This window comes from Mytilus californianus, unplaced genomic scaffold (genome assembly GCF_021869535.1).
Source record: "Mytilus californianus isolate M0D057914Y unplaced genomic scaffold, xbMytCali1.0.p SCAF_4, whole genome shotgun sequence".
In the NCBI taxonomy this organism is placed as follows: domain Eukaryota; kingdom Metazoa; phylum Mollusca; class Bivalvia; order Mytilida; family Mytilidae; genus Mytilus; species Mytilus californianus.
The window spans coordinates 116,847,865-116,870,305 of NW_026262690.1; the positions used below are offsets into that span (position 1 = coordinate 116,847,865).

Genomic DNA, 22,441 nt, shown 5'->3' on the forward strand with positions numbered 1-22,441 from the left:
GGTTAATGGGTTGGATTTATAGTACAAATTGTTTTATCGCGGGATTTAAACTAAAAAGCGCATATGATTTCGACATTAGAGTCGATAAGTCGCTTATGTGAAACTGGTGTATTTTTATTCATTAAAAATTATCTATTAAATATTCATTTTCCATATCTATTGATTCAACTGCATGGTTAAACTAGTCTTGACAACATAATTTCGCATGTTTTCTTCATCATTTTAAAATTGCAAATGAAACTAAAACAGGGTTCTCGTATAGAAAACAAGGACCATAATTACTTTTACAATAAAACATTTAAATGTCTTATAAAGACCACACGATTTAATTATGAAAATCAAATAATGCTCAATGGTCAAGTGACGTCTTTCACGTATTTAGACCCAAACGCAAAATGTCTGTCTTAAATTTATAACCGCCTCGGTGCATGGTCTCGAAATGATTGGTATTTGCTGCCTCTCCGCTTACCACGTGGCATTTAGGAGAAAGAGCAAAGAATGGTCGGCTTGTATAGTTGGAATGGTGTGTCTGGGTATGTTGACATGTCTTCATGAGCCCTTGTCAACTTCTGAGATAGCATGCTGAAATCTGACTCCACGACTATGAAGCTGACCCTGGATAATCATGACATATTCGCCAATTTACGCTAAACAGACAAGAGTCAATCAATTAATCAAATTTAAAGCCGGGTTCAAAGTCATGTCAAATCAACATATCGTCATCCTGATATATACATGTAATGTTTTCCACTGGATGTTATACATCCATCCATCATGTGAAGTCCATTTCATTTTTTTAAATCCAAGTCTAGAGAGAAATAGAAAGGACAACAGCGTTCGGGTTCGCTCGTTATTCATTATTATCACAAATATAAAATGAAAATCATACTATGGCGAAACTCTCAAACTTGTCCTTAATCTACTCAGTCTACTGGAACTTTGATTTTGTTTCAGACGAATAAAATGGATGTGAATTGAATGTGAATAAGACAACATTTAAAAATATCACACTTTTTGGTTCAGCTATATAATGGATGAAAATATTGCAGTTACAAAAACAAATTTGGTTATATTATTTCGTGTTTTGCAAAAAGATTGTGCACAAGAAAAAGTTACGCGACAATTTTTTAACCATTCAAAGCTTTCCTTCCTTTTTTACGTTTAACCTCCAAGTTTGCGCAACCATTTAAGTCATTTTGATCCTTCGTATTCATATTAATACTACAAAAGATTCTATGGTCTATTACTTAGTAGACCACATTGAATGAACATTCGCAAAACTTCATTTACTACATACCCTTTAGTAATTTGTCAAAGTTGATTGGTTTGTCGAAAACGGTGTCCAAAAACTCGAATGGAATAGAAATTCATCCTATTTTTACTTGCGTCGCCGAAGCGGAAGCAGGTTTAGTAACCGCTCGACTCCGTCCGTCCTAAAGAAACCTTTAGTCAAAATGTTCTTGCCTTCTATGAAAGGGAATGGTTTGATATTTAGTCTGCAGCTTGATAAAGTTGAGTTGTAGCGAGTAAGCTATTTTTACATTTGACGTGTAGCCACTTGCTGTTTGTCGATAGTTTGAAATTTTACAACACTCATTTTACTAGGAAAATTTTGGTCAAAGTTTTCTTGGCTTCTATGAAAGGGGTTGATTTTTAAATTTGGTCTGCAGCTTGATAATGTTGAGTTGTAGCGAGTTAGCATTTTTTTTCATCTGCCGTGTAGCCACTTCCTGTTTGCCGATAGTTTAAAATTTTACAACACTTATTGTACAAGGAAAATTTTCGTCAAAGTTTTCTTGGCATCTATGAATGGGAATGATTTAATATTTGGTCTGCATCTTGATAATGTTGAGTTGTAGAGAGTAAGCAATTTTTACATCTGTCGTGTATCCACTTCCTGTTTGCCGATAGTTTAAAATTTTACAACACTCATTGTACAAAGATTCTTAGTCAAACTTTTCTTGGCTCCTATTGAAGTGAATGTTTTTAATATTTGGTCTGGGAATGATCAGTTATGCTCCGATATACATGTTACCCCAATCAGTTGCATGCAGCGACTCAGGTACAGACCCGATTTTGGTCTTGTTTCTAAAAACTTCGAGTGTACTTATACGGGAACTGACCGATAAGAATGAGTTTTGGAAATCGAGGTAAACCAAAGCACATGGCAAGTAATATAAATGAATAGTACTCAAATAAAGTTCGGACTGAAGGATGATGAAATATAACTAGACAAAGAGATCCCCCGACGAAATGGTCAATCAATACGGATTTTAAATTTTAACTCTTCATATTTATGATGACAAGGACAACAAAAAAATCGCCTTTGAAGACATTGTTGGCAAGAGGAAATGAAGTAACAAGTAATAAAGCTTCATGTTTCATTTGACTTAGCATTTCCCACCAAGTTTATAGAATTGTTTTCATGAAAAGCTTAACATGAGTAAACAAGATAAGTTCTTTTGGCAGAGGAAAAAAAATGACAAGTTAAATCTGAATGTATTCATAAAAGTAATTGAGTAATAATGTCTTTGACCTAACTTTTCCAACAAGATTAATTTTATTATTATCATGAAAAACATTTTATGAAGCAATATGAAGAAGAAACCCATCAGTGCTAGTATGAAGCATGGTAGCACTTTATACTAAAAAAATGCTTCTGTCCACATCTAGCACATGTATAAATTGGATACTTCGATTAATATAAAATACCCCCTACTATTCCTTATTTATGTAAATGACATAGCTAATAATTTGATAAGCACTCGATTGATTGCTGACGACACATCCCTTTCTTATTCCAGTAATAGCCCTGACACAATAGAGGATGTCTTAAACAGCGATTTAGAATAAATGTCAACATGGTCTAAAGACTGACTAATTAATTTTAATACTAGGCTATGATATTCTCCTGTAATACTTCCCCATATGATATGATATTGAAATTGAATTTCAAAATCAAGCAGTAAAGAATTGGGTCTCCTGTAATAAACATTTGGAATTGCTTTTGGTACCAATGATAAATTCCACACACATATATAGGAGGGGCCTGATGGGGGTCTCATCACGATTCACGAGTTGATTTTTTTGTCAATCACGATTCACAGAAAATAAATTTCCATGATCACGGATCACGAAAATATAAAAAAAAAAAATCTGTAGAAAAACGGATCACGATAGCGAAAATGCACCGATCACGAAGAACGAAAATAACCCATCAGGCCCCTCATATAGAACACATAATATATTGTGCAAGCATAAGATCAAAATAATGTTCTTAAAAAATGAAATATGTATTGAATAGAAATTATCTTGCTCGTATATACTTAAAAACATTAATTAGACCAATTACGGAATATTCATGTGAGTTATGGGATGGTTGTACTCAACAAGATTCTGACAATTTAGAACATGTTCAGTTGGAAGCAGAAAGAATATGTATGCTGTATGCTGGTCGGGGAGCTATGTATTTCAAAAGCTAACAATTGCTAGTGGACAGAAGAAAGTCAAGAAAGCTCAATATATTCTATTCTGTACATAATGGGACTACCCCTGAATACATCTGCGATTTAATGCCCCACTTGTTGGTCAAATATCTAATTATGATTTGTTTAAGACTAGATATAACCAGAAAATCCTTTTTATTTCCCATCAACTACTATTGAATGGAATTGCCGAAACCCCGACATATGGGCTTCCTGAAATATAAATGTATTCAAACGAAACATGAAAACTGTATTAATACAGCCACCCTCCTACTTAAGTAGTGTGGCGATAGAAACCTAAATACTATTCATACACGTTTGAGAAATATGTGCAGTTCTTTAAATGCAGTTCTGCACCGTGTTAATAATAAACCAAATCTCGCATGCAGCTGCGGCCATCCTGTTGATGATTGTATTCACTATTTTTCTGAGTGCCCTTTTCACAATGAAGCAAGATAAATATTGCTTTTAAAATAAGAAAGAAATGCTATATCAATTGATCTTCTATTGGCTGGCGACGGCGAACTTACATTTCAGCGAAGTTAAGAAATTTGTGAGTACAATCTTATATCATAGGTACACAAAGATTTAGAACATACAATTAAAAATTTTAAGTCCTCCTTTCTCATATTTAACTCCAGTCCAGCCTTATCTAATAGTTCATTGTATTTTATTGTATTTTTTATTTTGTTTTTGTTTACAGTTTGTATTACATGCATTCCTATTATGGATTGTCATTATATAATGTATTTTGTGTATATATTTGCAAAGGGAGAGGATGTCACTAATGTTGTAATAACTTTTGTCCAATACCTTTTGCTACTTTTGCAAATAGAACATGTTTAAACTAAACATAAAAATGATAAGTTGTGGTATGATTGCCAATGATACAACTCTCCACCAGAGACCAAAATGACGTAGAACTTAGAAACTATAATTCACCTTACGGCCTTCAACAATGAGCAAAACCTACACCGCATTGCAAGCAAGTTTATTTAATTGTCAAAGGCTTTCATAAAACAACTTTGTGTTTTTATGGAAAATGTTGATCTAAACGCCAGTATATACTTCTTCGTGTCTATGTAAAACATATCTGAAGGAGTACTATACTATACAACAATTCACAATCTAAAGAAGGTTACATTGACCTAGTACATTTTTATTAACCTCTGAATATGTTACACCCGGGAACCAAGATATCTAACACTTTTGGAAAGTACAATAATAGTTCACCCTGATCCATGATACTTCATGTTACATTTAGGTTCGGTTTTCAGAAAATAAGAGACTTACTGACACGTGACTTTGTGTGTTGAAGATTCCAAGTAAGTCGAGAAGCTGTAGTGTTAAAAATCACCTCCAATTAGGAGAATATGGCTGTTATCTTCAAACTTGGATCCTTAAATTTTAACGCCTTTTAGAAGTTCCATTATCATGAAATATTCTATTTGGCAAAAATCTCAATTATTGATTGACGAAGAAAATGATAAAATTGCTCGTAAAAATGACTGCTGTTAGCATGTGAAACCATTTGAAGAAATATTTAGATAGAGCAGTGAAAAAAGAAAAAAAAATCACACCATTTTGTAAAACACATATTATTGCATCTAATATCAAGGAATGGCAGATGCATTTTGTAAATGTAAATATCTATTTGACAAAATCTCAAAAGTTCAAATTTATTACAAAAAGATTCATTTGTCATGGATTGTTAACTTAATCATAAGAACACACTGCATTGTTAACAATATAATATGAATTGATATATGAATTAAGAGATCAACATCTGCGACATCTTTTCCTTAACCAGATTAACTATTTAAAGTATAAATATTTTATTGGCTTCATATGGCTATTAAATATTAAATATTAATTAAACCAGTCTCAAATTCAAATTCAGACTCTAAAGCGGAAGCATATTCTACAAAAATAAATATGTAGAACACGCAGAAGTTTATCTTATTGATATATTCTCAAAGCAGCTTTATCAAATATGAAGTTAGGCAAAATATAAGATATGGTACTCATTAATACATTAGCTGCCACCAATGTGGAACCAAGCTTCTTATGAAGTAGGAAAACATGGTCTGTTAATACTGATACAAATACAATAATTAGATCAACCATTATATGTATGATAAAAGTAATTACTAAAGTACTATACTAAGATATCTTAAATATACAAATGTTTAAGTACAATCATTTCTCGAACTCACTACAAAATGGCATCAATGTCTGACTTTTTATGAAAATCTATCTTTATGAAAATAATTCTGTTCTACAATTAATGCTAAGTTTATGTATCTAGAAGCTTATTTTGAGATGGTAGCTTGTCAGAGAAGAATGTTTTAAGTATAAAGACCTGTCCAAACCCTATAATCATAACGGTCAAAGCTTGTCCGATAGACCACCACATTACGCGATTGTTTAGTTCCTCAGCTACATAGCGTCCCATGGACTCCTTCAGCCGGAAATCCACTTGGTTTTCAAATACTTCCGTCATAGCGGCGTGAATTTCATCACATGCATCCTGTAATAAAGTGTGAGCAGTCGGTTTTTTATCGCCCGCTTCAACAGCTAAAGAATCTATCCCTTGTGGACTAATGGTAAAATAGACGACTTTATGGGTGATTGTAGAAAACTGGTTCCCGAAACAAAATTGGAAATCTCCTTTTGATGGGTCAAAGGTGAATTCGTCACTTTCTTTTCGTTGTTCCTTATAAAGAATTTTCCCGTTCGGTGAAACGATCCAAGCATCAACATCGTTGTTACCTCCCCTTATAACTTGGTATGAAAACAAATAACTCTTCCCTCCTGGAAAAGTTTCAATAAAACAGCTCTTCTCTTGATCCCCAAGTTCGAAAGTTAGAGCGACACCACCGCTATAAAAAGTTTGTGAAATTTTGACATTGCATCCCAAAATGAAGAAAAATACTACGAACGTCTTTATTTTTACCGTTATTAAATCTATGTTCATTACTTTGTCATATTAGTTCTATACCGCATACACAAATTGTTATGCGAGAGGCGACTTTGTTGAGGAAAGGGAGTCAAAAATTATATATCTCCTTTTTTCAATTCTTTATATTCAAATAAATTACAGAAATATGCAAATAAAATGTCATTTAAATACTTTCCATATAAAGGTGTACAGTTTTTTTTATAAAAAAAACCGGTATAAGTTCATGTCTAAAGTAGAAACCCCCGTTTTACACTCTATGATACTGATTAAAATAGGTGACATCTTGCACCATATTGATTCCCGTTCAGCAACAAAACGGATGCAGAGTATTCATAGTTCTGTATTTTACAGTTCAAACGGTGACCGTAATCGATTTGGGAATAAATCATAAATATCATTTTATTTAATTATGTTCTTGACTTATGAAATACAAAACGTTTTCTTTTGCTTAACATCTGTGCCGGGTAACATTCATTAAACAAACTTCTAATTGGATAGTCTTATAATGTAAAACAAGATTGGGCACGTACGCCGAAATGACTCGCCTGCGTAGTTGATTATGAATGAATAATTTTTTATCGGGTAGCTACATGTATCAAACTTAAAATGGACATATAAAAAAAAAAAGGAGATGTGTAGTATGATTGCCAATGAGACAACTATCCCATTAAAGTTCAAATGAAGTGGATCCCTATTTTACTCCCCTCTTCCCCCGGTTCCCGCTTCCCGGCCCCTCATTACCATGTTCCATACCCCTGTCCACCCCCTCATTATGTGTAAGGTAGAAGGTTTGAAGTAACTGACATAATCGCTGAAATTATTGTTAACCTTGCAACGAACCATGAAAATTGTCAAGGTCAGTTGATGTCTGTCAGGCGGATGTACACATATTGCAACAATTTTATATGCTAAATAGTAGATCTATACCTAGAGTACTAGTAATTAACCGACTATCCATCGATCCTACTACGTCTAAGGAATGGGACGTTTGTTTTTAAATGATTACCGGTTACAATCGTCACAATAACTACGAAATCGTATAGCTATGATTTTTGGACCATGAAAGTGAGGTCAAGGTCAGATGACATCTGTCAGACGGAACGGTTGACATTCAAATGATTTTTAGATCAATTGCAGTTGCTTTATTGTAGATACTTATATTAGTGAAACTGGCCTAATAACGAAAACTTGGCTTTGATCATATCAAAGACCGTAAAAATTTGATCAAAGTCAGATGAACCCTGTCAGATTGACATGTTCTTATAATAACAAAAATGTAACTCATGACATTTATTATTCAGACCTTGAACCATGTAAACGAGTTCAAGATTAATTGATATATAATAGACAGAAATTTCAGAACGTGGTTGAGATTATCTTACTCTACTATCTTCTAAAATATAAGTAGAGTCAGATTGAGGAGTCCAAGATTCATAGATAAATTGGAACTAGAGGGAGGGTTGGTTTGCCATCAAATGTAGTTCAGCTCACCGCTGTTATTTTCAAAGTGTCTGCACCAAGTTTAGAATATGACAGCCATTCACCAATTGTTAAACTAATATCAATACTCAGTACATATATCAATAATTTTAGAACATGTGCACATAAACTGAAATAAGATATATACTTAGAAGATAATTTGAAATCAACTGACAAATATTTTGAATTGAAATCTGGCACATGTGGCAACATCGATAACAGCTGTGAAGTTATCTTTTATGCACTAAATAGTTGCAAATTCTTAAGGACGAAGAGTCGGGGTCTGAACCCACTTTCTTTGGATTTTTAAATCATTTAAAATAGGCAAACTTGATATCAGAATCTGGAAAATCGAGAAAAAAAAACCCCGTCCTTCAAAAGTGGTTAGATCCGCCACACGAGCTTGCATCAAACCTCCCTAATTAACCTCAGCAATTATCCTCATTGGTGGTTTATTTTGTTTTTCTTATTCATACTATGTTTGGTTTTTTTACACAAAGAATAAAAAGACGTACGTTAAATGAAAAAAAGATAAAATTTATAATCAAAATAAGTACTATGCAGTTAGAAATGTTTTTAACACAATGTATCAACAATCTTTAAGTATACTGTCACTTTTTGGACTTATGATAACTTCCAACTTATTTGATTTTCTCATAATTGTAAGGATGGTAATACGGAATTGTTAGAATATTCTAAGTTGATGTTTCTAGGGGTTTATTTTGTGTTGGTAATTTTTCAGTGAAGAATGTTTTAAGTATAAAGACCTGTCCAAATCCTATTACTAGCAAGATGAAAGCTTGAGCTATAGACCACCAAAATACTCGGTTGTTCAGTCCCTCCGCTACATGGCGACCGATGGCCTCTTTGAGTCTATAGTCTCTCTGGTGTTCTACAACTCCTCTCATGGCATAATGTATTTCATCACACGCCGCTTCCGTTAGAGTCTGAACTGTCGGTGTTTTATCGCCTGCTTCCACGGCTAAAGAATCCGGATCCTCTGGACTTATATCGAAAAAGATTGTTTTGTGACTTATTGTAGAAAACTGATTGCCGAAACAGAATTGGAAATCTCCTTTTGATGGGTCAAATATGAATTCATCTCCCTCTTTTCTTTGTTCTTTATAGAGAATTTTCCCGTTCGGTGAAACGACCCATGCGTCAACATCCTGGTTGCCTCCTTTTATAACTTGGTATGAAAACACATAACGCTTCCCTCCTGGAAAAGTTTCAGTAAAACAGCTTTTTTCTTTATCCTCAAGTTCGAAAGTAAGAGCGACTCCACCGCTGTAACCTTGTGAAAAATTAAAATTATATCCTAGGACCAACATAAATACTACGAACGTCCTCATTTTCACCAGACTATTAAAATTGTGTTCATTTCGTTATCATATTTGTTATTTAGTACACGCACAAATTACGAGAGGGGCGGTTTTAAGGAAAGACGTTCAAAATGACTTTTGATCCCCTTTTTAAACCTTGTAAATGAATTTAATTCAATTAATAAAATGTGCAAATTACATACTAATTTTAACACCTATATGTGTATAAATCTTTAAATTTCACCAAGACAATTATTCATGTTTAAATCAAAACCCCCCTTTTACACTCAAAAATGGCGACATCTTGCAGCAAATTGATTTCCGCTAGACAAAAATCTGAATGTATATATCATTCAATGTGGTTATCATTGTGTCGAGGATAAAGATACAAATCCATTTTAGAATGAAGAGGTCCATCTTGCAAATACGTGCAAAAAGCTTTAGGCGGTAAATCTGTTACGGATCCAGGATTTTTTTAATTTGTACTTCCCAAAAAACGTAATAGATACGGTCGTGCAGAGCGAGGTGAAAAATTATTTGAACGATTTTATGCTAAAAATTCATATAAATTGTGAAAAAAAACACGAGATTTTAGATTTATTTTGGCGATCAAAGGGGGCGTAAACCCTCTACGCCCTATCCTGAATAAGCCACTGGAGTGAATATATGTTTTGTTTGTAGTGTAAATTTACATTTCTTACAAGGTATTCATTTTACCTTTTTTTATCCCAATATTAGTGACAATTCTAGGCTACATTGAACGGAAACATGTTTTATATTGGCTTTCTATCGAGTTCTTTAATGTTTTTTTTTCTTATTTAAAAGGCGACATGAATTTGTCATCATAAAATAAAAAAAGAATATTTTTGTATTATATTTTGAATACCACCTCGTTAAATTTTCAATATAAGCTTATTATATAAAAGTTGTATGAAAAATCAAACAACAATCTGTGACATTGACCACTCTGGATTTATATTTATTTGTGTAATACCAATTTCAATGAATATCTTTGGTAAAGGTGATTCGAAAATTGTAGCACACATTTTCTAGGATTGTAAACAGACTTTGACAAAACCATGATATCAAGTATCCTAGGAAAATACGTTAACTAATTTCATCATTTCAGGAAATTGATACTCACAAAACTTAACGAATCCAAAGTATCTACAGTTCCTTGAAATAAGGCAGATAGTTCTTAATATATGATGGTTTCCGGAGTACATTTTCTTTTTAAACATAAACTTTACTTAACACGTCCCATTATCCACATCATTCTTATACATTAATATAGTAGTCTTTATTTTATTTAATATATGTGATTTTCTATTGGCTAAAGCGTACACCATGGGGTGTTGTTACAAACTTTCATATCGTATAAAAACAGGTTACAATTTTGAGGCACGTTCCACAATTAATATATATGGTAAATCAATTAATATCAAATCAATACGATAATAATTCATTGAGCATAATATTGAGAGATTTTTTTGTGTGTAGAACGACAAGAAAGCAGGTGACATAGTGGAATTAATTACTTTTGGAGTGTCAAAAACTCATTGGAAGTACTTGATAAATTACATGCATATATTGGTGATTTTGAATCTGTTCAAAGTTTTGATTTTTCTACCCTATATACCACTTTGCCTCATATTCTTATTAAGAAAAAATTCACACACCTAATTAAATGGGCATTTAAAAAGTCGGAATGCTAATACATATGTCAAACTCTTTTAGGTCATTTTTTAGTAGCAACAAACAAAAGAAATATGTCAATTGGACATGCTTTGATACTATATCTGCCCTTGAAGTTTTACTTGATAACATTTTTGTTCGCTTTGGAGATTCCGTATATCGTCAAGTTATCGGAATTCCAATGGGGACTAACTGTGCACCACTTATTGCGGACCTGTTTTTGTATTGTTATGAGTTACAATTTATGACTAAAATCAGCAAAGACCCATCGAAACAACATCTGATACAAAAATTTAACAATACTTTTAGATATTTGGATGATATATTGGCTCTCAATAATGACGACTTCAGTATGTATACTAAAGAAATTTATCCTGTTGAACTTACTTTAAATAAAGCTAATACTAACAATGACCACTGTCCTTTCCTCGATCTTGATATCTATATCATTAACGGGAAGCTAAATACAAAAATTTATGATAAAAGAGATGATTTTTCATTTCCTATCGTTAATTATCCATTTTTAGATGGTGACGTTCCCTTTTCACCATCTTATGGTGTTTATATATCTCAACTTGTACGATTCGCTCGTGTATGTAACAACGTATTAGATTTTAGCGAGAGAAATTTATGCACTACTGAAAAATTATTACACCGGGGTTTTATATCATAAACTAGTCAAAACATTTACTAAATTTTATCATCGGTACAAGGACATCATTCGTAAATATAACTCAACATGCAGACATCTTATACGTTCGGGTATTTCACATCCAATCTTTTATGGTAATATTCTTTACAAAGCACAAAAATGTCAGTATTCACCCCAAAAGCTAACAAACCCTTTAAACAGACTTATTAAGAAGGGATATAGTTACGATACTGTTGTCAGGTCATTAAAGATTGCATATTTTGGCTTTAATATTGATTCACTTATAGGGTCTTTGCATCGGAATTAAACACATTTATTCTAAAACCAGTTGTTGGCATGACACGGGTTATGTTCTTCTCATATATTTTATGACGGTATAATACTAAACCCCTAACAGGAGGGATTGTGCCTGATATTCATATGATGAAGACGTAATCTTTCAATCAGTTTAATTGAGGTCTGGAGCTGGCATGTCAGTAACTGCTAGTAGTCTGTTGTTACTTATGTATTATTGTCATTTTGTTTATTTTCTTTTGTTTCCTATTCTGACATCGGACTCGGACTTCTCTTATACTGAGTTTTACTGTGCGTACGGTTTAAAAAAAACATGTTTAACCCCGCAGCATTTTTGCGCCTGTCCCAAGTCAGGAGCCTCTGGCCTTTGTTAGTCTTGTATCATTTTTAATTTTAGTTTCCTGTGTATAATTTGGAGTTTAGTATGACGTCCATTATCACTGAACTAGTATACATATTTGTTTAGGGGCCAGCTGAAGGACGCCTCCGGGTGCGGGAGTTTCTCGCTGCATTGAAGACCCATTGGTGGCCTTCGGCTGTTGTCTGCTCTATGGTCGGGTCGTTGTCTCTTTGACACATTCCCCATTTCCATTCTCAATTTTATAGTGTATGTTTTTAACAAGTGCTTCCATGCTTCTTGTAAATGAGGGGCCGGTGGCCGAAGTAGTCGTACTACTATATCACTAGCCTGTCAATACTGAGGTTGTGAGTTCGAATCCCGTACGTGGCAGGTGCACTCGACTCCAATCTTAATTAACTAGGATTGTCAGTTTTCCTACCTAAGGTCGGTGGTTCTCTCCGGGCACTCCGGCTTCCTTTATACAAAAAAAAACTGAACGCCACGAAATAGCACAATAGTGCTAAAAGGAGCATTAAAACACCAATCAACCAATCAATCAATCTTGCAAATGAGTTGCATTCATATTGCTTAAAACTTACAAAATGTGCTTTCAATTTTTGAGCTGAAACAAAAAAATACAAATGAATATGGGACATTGTATACATAATTAAACTGGACAGTAAAAATGTGAAAACTATCCTCATGTACACCTTACAATCATTCCATGCACTAAATACAGTTAGCATATTGCTTTGAGCATCTGAGAAATGAAAATTTTATGTTGACTAATGAGCCATGAAAATAAGGTGAAGGTCACATGAACACTGCAAGATGGACATGCACACTTTACAATCATTCTATACATCAATGATAGTTGACCTATTATTGCTAGTAGCTGAGAAACGGAACTAATAATGCAAACTTCCCATTGACCAATGAACCATAAAAATTAGGCCAAGGTCAGATGAACCCTGCCAAATGGACATGTACCATCTTACAATTATTCCATAAACCAAATATAGTAGAACTATTGTTTAAAACATCTGAGATATAGACCTAACCACGAGAATTTAACATAGATCAGTGATCCATGAAATAAGGTCATGGTCAAGAGAACCAAGTCTGGTAGACATGTATACCTGGCAATGATTCTATATATCAAATCTAGTTGTCATATTAGTCATAAGATAGAAAGTCACATGAAAATTTAACTTAAGTCTTTTAAGCATTCACTGAACCAAGAAAATGAGAACAAGGAAATCAATTAACATATGCCCGACGATTCAGAACATCAGACATCTTTATACAAGATATGACGTATCCAGGTCCTTTACCTTTTGAAATTTAAAAAGCTTTATACAAATGGTTTACTCTGTTGCTGCCTCCGAATTAGCATCCCTATGTCTTACATTGTTGCAGGTTACACAAAAAACAGTCCTGTTATTTGAAATACTCAAATTGGTGACAAAGGAATCAAAATGACATTATTGTCTATAGTCTAATGTCTGCAATGTTAGCCTGGTAATATATGGAAAACTGATTTTCTGGAGCTCATTTCAATTATCGCAATATATATCTCAAATAAGCATTAAGTTAAATCTGCACTCTTTAGCAACAAAACATGTAGCATGTATATTCAGATGCTGTCAATAGTGTTTTGTTAAGTTCTGTTTGTGCTTTGTAGTTTGTCTAAGTTTTCTTATCTTCAGAATGCCTATAAGAACTGACTATGTTGTTAGTATTTTATATTGTTTTAATAAATATAACATGTAAAGATGCAATACCAATGCCATTACTTATCATATCTAAATAACTAATGGAAACATTAAGTGTTAACATGTCACTCAACTGAACATCTAGCTGTAACATTTAACACACAAGAACATCTAGGATTAACATGCAACTTACATATTCTTAAAGTGTTTAACATGCAACTTACATATTCATAAAGTGTTAACAAGTATCTTACACAAACATTCAGTGTTAACATGAAACTCATAACACCCCTCAGTAACATGAAACACATGAAAACATCTAGGATTAACATGTAACTGACACAATAACAATGTGTTAACATGCATCTCACACACATATATTATTAACATGTGACTTACAAAAACATCTAGGAATAACATGTAACTGACACAATAGCAATGTGTTAACATGCATCTCACACACATATATTGTTAACATGTAACTCACAAAAACATCTAGGATTAACAAGCTACTTACAATATCATAAAGTGTTAACATGCAACTCACAGAAACATCCAAGTTAATATGTAGCTCACATATACCGTACACTAACACACACTTACACAAAAATGTGTTACTTTGTTTACACTAAGTTAAAATTAAATTCACTTTCAAACCTAATTATCATAGCAAATAACCAACCTGAATACCATACTTGAAATAAAAATAAGGATACTTTGTCATTTTTACTTTTTGGGGTCTCAATTTTTGTAGATTTCAAAATTGATTGAAACGACAATTTTTTTTTTTTAAAGAGTTGGTTACCTTCCAATCACTTGTTGTGTGTTTATAACTTTATATTGTTGGTATTTTGTACTTAGTCAAATCCCTGAAACAAAAAAAACAAACTGTATCCACATTGTGGAATAACAAAACACACGGTCATGGAATATTTGGAGATAATATCACTTTATCAAAAAGACAACACATTTCTACACAAGCAAAACAGATTTAAGTCCATCCAACTTATTGGAGAGTCTTAAATTCTCAAATTGTCCAATTATTAAATGAGGGCAGGGGTGTTTTATTTGGAGAATAAAATCAATGAGGACAGAAGATTGTGCTGAACAAAGGATTTCTTGTATAAGTATATTGTAGACATTGTTATAAGTGATCTTACATGAATTCTTCAAGTATGCATCAAGAATCCTCATTATGAAATCTCAGTGCTTTGATAAATAAAATGCTCTGCTGAGTGAGCTTGATACGACCGCAGAGGTTGCACACTGTACAGTTGGGTCCACACTGGACACTACTATCTGAATTTGGATTGTGATTTAATATTTGACACAGCATAGGTTTTTGACACAGAAAACATGTTCAAAGACTGAAAGATTTGAAATTGGACTTTTACCTATTATGGTCCAATATCCAAAATCTAAATACATGGTTAGATTCATCATATCAAAGTACACCAAGAATTTTATTTATTTATTTATTAATGGACAATATAAGCCAACTTTTTAAAGGGGTTCGCTTCATAAAAATATATATATACATGTATATATATAGCATTCTAAAAATAAATTTATACAGAATAACAAACCTACCTTCCACAAAGTTCTTCAAAAGTTTTATAAAATATAAAATAAATGAAAAAAAACAATATCCAAAATATCATTCATCATTAGTTCAATGTCTTTAAAAAAATCTACAAAGTTACCTTTTTTTCAAAATATCTTATAATGAACAGTAAATTTCAAACTATATTTATACATGATTTCTTCTCTAAAATTAGAATTTGATGATGTATCTATTTTTAACTCTGAATCTACTTACAATTTCCATTAATTGTGCAATACAGCTCTAAATTTGAATTGTGATTAAATATTATATGCCTGCAAAAAATTTGTAGTCGTATAAAAGAAAAGTTCAGAAACATCAATTTCAAAACAACAGAAACTTAACAGCAAAAACCATCTGTGTCATAGTAGTTGCAACTTTAGTTTTAGTACAATTTTTAACATTTGTTGGATCTGATGAGAAAACAACAAAAGTAAATTTCTCAATCTTATCGATCTGTAGCAACAAGAAGCCACCATTTTGAATTCTGGAATTTAATAGGTAACATGGGATTTCTTCATTGATAAACATAACAACCACATTTTGCATCTAAAAATATCCTCTTGGCCAAATTTATTCAATTGTAAAGGGTACACAAAGCAACCAAAAAAAAAATGTCTTGTGTTTAACTTTGACACTATAACTGTACCTATAACGTCAGACAGTTTAGATGTCAAAGATAAGACCTTTCATGGAATTTTCAATCTGTGAGATTTTTACGAAATCCCAAGGTCATACCAAACACAAATGTTTATAAAAAGGTCATGAAAAACAATATACTGTTGATCACATGTTACATTTTAATTCACAGAAAAAGTTAAGTAAAAACAACCAGTCTATAATTATGTTCTACAAACAAGTATTATAAACACAATATCTATTACAAATCATTTGATAAATGAAAATAGTTCGTAATTTTTATGATTATGAAATTATAACTGCCATTTCGTAAATAAAACAAATGGAAGTTTAAATAAAAACTTCCATTTATCAAGTAGCACTCCATGTAAGACACAAACTAATACCAGTGATATGTGATATTGTTGCACTACTAAACTGTCTGTCCCCTTTAAGGATACTTTAAGTAAATACCATTTAAATATCAAAATATAAAAATAAATTTCTTTTGTAGTGCTGAGTTTATAGTTTTAGAAGCTAATTCATTCTGATGTTTTTTTTTGTTCATAAGTTATCTCCTTTTTCAACAAAATTTTTCAATGGAACTATACTTATCAATTGATATATTCTATGTCTAATAAATATTAAAATAATATTTGAGTAAACAGACAATAAAAAGCACCATTGCTGCTAATTCAATTTTGCATAATCATATTTTGCCCTATTTTTGTACAATTTGTATGATTTATAGCGATATGTTAACATTGTAATAAGTAGCTTTCTTAAACCTTTCATACTGTTAAAGTAATTTCAAGTCATTTTAACTGTATCGTCAACTAAATCTACAATGATATTAATGTTTAATGGTAAAATTGATCTATTTCTGGCAAGAAAATGATGTAAGGTGATAAACTCGCTGCCTATTATAGAATAAAAGTGCCTTTGACTCTGCATGATATCATACAACTAGGGAATTATCTTTTGATCTTTTGCTCTCCTGATGTGTTACTGGATCAGAAGTCATCAAATGAAAATTTAAAACATAATAACAGAAAAAACATAAAAGTAATATATAATATTCTCAACATGCATTGTATTAGAGAACCAAATAAAAACTAAAATAAACAATAGAATTAAGATTTCAAGGTCAAATTAAAACCAGTCCACTTGTTCAGTTCATTTGTATTTTCTCTCATTTATGCATGCCAGATTTGATAACATTACATCTTTTTACAATTAAAGGATAACTGTAAATATCCATCTTAAAAAGGGCCAACATCTTCACCAAAATCAGTAAAGAAAGTTCTATATTTTGAATAAAATTTTCAGTAATTGCTTCAATCCATTTTAAAATATAGTAATCAACTTTCAACAAATTCTATGTATTGCTCAACTGTCATGTTAAAAAAAATAAATGTTTGCTATCTTTTGCACTAGTTTTCAATCGGCAATAGGCAACAACAATTTTTCATAAAAAGACTCCCCTTAAATTTGTCTATGTCAATTAGAAGATCTATAATCTATGCTGTATGACATACTGAATTTGTAATAATGATTTTGAAAGGAGACCAAAGTTGGTTTGGAGTTGGCTAAGTTTCAGAGATGTTAAAAATGTTTCAGCCTATGAGTACCAGTAGCTCTTGTCTTGGATAATAGGCAGAGCTGTCAATTATGGTTTTAGAGAGGACCACCAAAGGGCCATTCTAATAGAGTTTATATCAATTTTATCAATTATTTCAGGCAATTTTAAAAACTGGCTTCTTCAAACACGGACTCTGGCCAATTTTCCAGACATGACTTTGATCGGACCAATTTAGAGACAACCATTCCTCAAAATTCTGGATTCAGTTGGTAATGCCATTTCATCAGAAATGTCAAAATGCCTCAGTAAAACAAATGCTTTAATGTCCTTATTGTAAGATGGGATGGCATGTCTGCTGCATACAGATTTGAAACCACCAAAGGGCCATAATACAAAATTTTGTTGACTTGGACCAATAATTCCAGAGGAAAAAAAAAGCCTTTAAGGAATGATGACAAGTAATGGCAATAGCTCCCAACAGCTCTTTAATCCAGGTGAGCTAAAAGTCTTTACAATTAAAATATATAGTAACAGAACAAATAGAAAAACGATATAAAACACAAATATTTGCGTAGATGTTTTAAACATTTTTTTTTATAATGAAAGTCAAAACTTTTCCTCAATCTGTAGTTTTCGCCTATTCAATAACGGGTAGGATTTAAGAAAAAGAGTATCATTTACTAGAAGCGCTTTCTGACCACATCATACCAGCATTTCTTAAAAAGCATTTTAATTATATAATAAAATGCTCCGCTGGGCGCAGCTTGATACGACCACAGAGGTCGAACCCTGAACAGTTGGGGCAAGTATGGACACAACATTCAAGCTTGATACACACTGAATTTGGATTGTGATTAAATATTTGACACAGCATAGGTTTCTGACACAGAATGAATGTGGTCTAAGAACTTATAAATTTTTAATTTACCTATTCAAACCATATCATTATTATTTGCTTTTATATATAAATCAGAAATAACCAATTTAAAATGGAAAATTTTAAAGAAAAAAAAAAGGAAAAACAGGGAAAAAAAATCCCCCCCAAATTTTTTGAACCCCCTTATGATTCATCACCCCCAAACTCAATCCCAGCCTTCCCTTTGTGGTATGGTACCTTGCAATACAATTTCAGAGAGATCCATACACTTGAACACAAGTTATTGTCTGGAAACTAGAAAAATGCTTGTTTTTTGGCCCCTTTTTGGCCCCTTATTCCTAAACGTTTATGGCAATTACCCCCAAACTCAAACCCAGCTTTCCCTTTGTGATATGGAACCTTGTAGTACAATTTCATAAAGATCCATACACTTACACACAAGTTAGTGTCCTGAAACTAGAAAAATGCTTGTTTTTTGCCACTTTTTGGCCCCTAATTCCTAAAATTTTGAGGCAATTACCCCCAAAATCAATCCCAGCCTTCCCTTTGTGGTATGGTACCTTGCAGTACAATTTCAGAGAGATCCATACACTTGAACACAAGTTATTGTCTGGAAACTAGAATAATGCTTATTTTTGGCCCTTTTTGGCCCCTTTTTCCTAAACGTTTTGAGCAATTACCCCCAAACTCAATTCCAGCTTTCCCTTTGTGATATGGAACCTTGTAGTACAATTTCAGAAAGATCCATAGACTTACACACAAGTTATTGTCATGAAACTAGAAAAATGCTTGTTTTTTGCCCCTTTTTTGGCCCCTAATTCCTAAAATTTTGAGGCAATTACTCCCAAAATCAATCCCAGCATTCCCTTTGTGATATGGAACAAAAATGTCAGAGAGATCCATACACTAACACACAAGTTATGTCTGGAAGTTACAAAAATGCTTATTTTTGGCCCCTAATTCCTTAACTGTTGGTACCATAACCCCCAAAATCAATCCCAACCTTCCTTTTGTGGTATTGAACCTTATGGTAAAATTTCATAGAGATCCATTCACTTAAACTAAAGTTAGAGTGCGAAAACCAATGTGTCTTCGGACGACGACGACGCCAACGTCATACCAATATACGACCACAAAATTTTTTTGCGATCGTATAAAAGTAATTGGCCTTGTAATTAAATGTTATAAAGGGTAAATAAATATTCAGAACAATAGATGAATAATAAATGGAAAGTAGCTTTCACATCAAATAAATTGAATTTTGTTCAATTTTTATGAAACAAATATTTGCAACTTGAAAATCTTAATTTAATTCCCCCACTTAAACAATTCTACGACAACAAATGGCATAATATTTCATATCTTAAGAAAATTAAAAAAAATAAATCTGAATTTTATTTATTGTACAAGTTGATTATTACCAGTAATCCTTCATGTCTTTTCAAATTATCAAAAATAAGTGCAAATTGCATCAAGGCATTTGCAGAATATAATTGTATATACATATTTATTATTTATTAAAAAAAAAAAAACATTTCCAAAAAGTAAACAAGAATAACAAATCAATTTGATGTAGCCTCATAAAAGTTATTATAATTATATAAATATATATGTACAGTGCAACATTTGTTAACAGTGAATTAAAAAACACACGAACAAACAACAAAATAGATATTCACAACCTGCTGCCGTTTAACCACACTTAATGGAGGGAATGTCACCACAAAACATTCAAGTACAAAAATTATAAATATATAATTTAACAACTTTATATATAAACAATATATTCTAAAAAATAACCCATATCATCTATACTGGATATTGTAATTTGCAGACGTATATAAATATAGATTTACAGTATATTACAAATATATACAATTTTACAATAATAAATGGATGTAATGGATCATTAAAACATCAAACTGAGATGATCAACCCTGAGAGAAGTAAAAACAATTGTCTTTTCACAACAATATTGATCACAATGAACTTCTGACCCTTCTGGAGCACCTGATTCGTGTTGATGAATCTTTTGTCTTTTGCAGACTGTTGTTGGTCTATTTTTCATTTGGCCATAGTGTTTTCTTTTTTTCTTCAACTTTTAGTTTTTGATTGCTTTTGTTCTCACCCTTTTTCAACCTTATTCATAATGTCCATTTTTTGTAATTTTTTTCCTTCTTTTTCCAAGATCCCACTTTTATAAAATCCCCTATATCCAAAATTACAATTTAATAGATATAAGAAGATGTGGTATGAGTGCCAATGAGACAACTCTCCATCCAAGTCAAAATTTATAAAAGTAAACCATTTATAAGTCAAAGTACGGTCTTCAACACAGAGCCTTGGCTCACACACCAAACAGCAAGCTATAAAGGGCCCCAAAAATTACTAGTGTAAAACCATTCAAACGGGAAAACCAATGTTCTAATCTGTATAAAAAACGAGAAACGAGAAACACTTATGAACCACATCAACAAACGACAACTACTGAACATCAGATTACTGACTTAAGCATGTCATCCTACTCATCAATTAGTAAATAAACTGTTGACATAGAGATATGTCTCACCTGTATGTTATTTTGAGAGTAAAATGCAACTGTTGAAATTAAAAATAGCTGTACTTTTACATGTAAATTAGGCAAAATATTCGATGCCAATAAACCATAACTGAAGGTACAGAGCCAAATACTTTCTGTGGTCAATGCTAATTCAACTGCATACTAAATATCATCATTAACTTATCATAAGTGGTTCCCCTTAAACTGTCCTAATCACAAACTTCATCAAAATTGTTGATGCCACCAATGAGGCACTGCCAGCGAAAACAGCATACCTAAGTCTTGCTTTTTGACTCTGTCAAGGCGAGACAATAAGAATTCTACAGTGATTGCAAGTGCTATTTTGTTCAAACATTGTAAGTGTTCACTCAAATGACTGTAATGGCTAAAGCTGGTAGGCTATGAGACTGTGTATTAAGTGATTTGTATGGTAAATGAACTGACAACATCTCATTGTTGTGAAGCTTTCCTTCAGTATAACCCAAGACTACATCCTTACATCTCCTAGTGTCATGATAGGAATGATTTCTGTATAAACTGAAATGAGGAAAAAATTGTCATATTAAATTTTAAGCTGGTCTTATGACACAATTTCCCTGCTTTATTAAAGTGACCCTATAAGGAAATATGTCAATAGGCAATTTTGAGGATACTTTGGCTAAATTAACATAAAGCCCATGCAATCCTAAATTATAGGTTACTTTTAAAATATCAGTTTGCATTTGGAGGGGGATATGATAATAATTTTGCTAAATCAATTATATGTTTTGCCTAAAGATGTGCTAAGAATAAGAAATTTTAAGAACAGTTTTTAAATTGGCTCAAAGATCTGAAAACACTTCGTCCAACTTTGTTTCGAAGATCTTTTGCATGTTTTTGGAGTCTCTGGTTTTGTACAATGTTGTAGTAATTATACACACCGTCAATATTTGGAAGCAGACATTTCATTGGCTGATGGAATACAGAAAGTAGAACAGAAAGTTGTCAGATCCTTGTAAGCAAAGCGTGGACATAGGATTTGTATTTAAATCTGATTGCTCAAATTGGTGAGTTCTATTAACATAATTGCTTTTTTGGTAAAATTCAAATCAGTGAGGACAAACACCACATTTGTTTTAAAGGCTATGAATATGTTTTCTGTGCTATTCAAAAAAAGTCATCTTAAACAGGGAGACATTGTTTAATGTTGAGATTCAAAGTTCAGTGTCGGCAGGAAGTCAGGAAATAAAGTCACAGTTGGCATGTGGAGTAAATTGA

The 22,441-nt window shown here is 32.4% G+C and overlaps 2 protein-coding genes across 2 annotated transcripts in view; both read right to left on the reverse strand.

Moving 5' to 3' along the window:
• Positions 1–5,150: 5,150 nt before the first annotated feature.
• Positions 5,151–8,594, reverse strand: LOC127739194 (transmembrane emp24 domain-containing protein 7-like). The gene has a single exon (XM_052250814.1). The coding sequence runs from the start codon at positions 6,460–6,462 to the stop codon at positions 5,782–5,784; it is 681 nt and encodes a 226-aa protein (XP_052106774.1). The 5' UTR covers positions 6,463–8,594; the 3' UTR covers positions 5,151–5,781.
• A 7,739-nt stretch (positions 8,595–16,333) lies between these two features.
• The window catches only part of LOC127739180 (calpain-9-like), a 33,488-nt gene continuing 27,380 nt past the window's right edge, over positions 16,334–22,441 (reverse strand). The window contains exon 18 of the mRNA XM_052250790.1: positions 16,334–21,721. Within this exon, the coding sequence (XP_052106750.1) occupies positions 21,695–21,721 (27 nt within the window). The 3' untranslated portion in view covers positions 16,334–21,694. The remainder of the gene's footprint in view (positions 21,722–22,441) is intronic.

Coding starts and splice junctions, on each gene's coding strand:
- LOC127739194 (XM_052250814.1), bottom strand. CDS start 6,462: ATGAACATAGATTTAATAACGGTAAAAATAAAGACGTTCGTAGTATTT.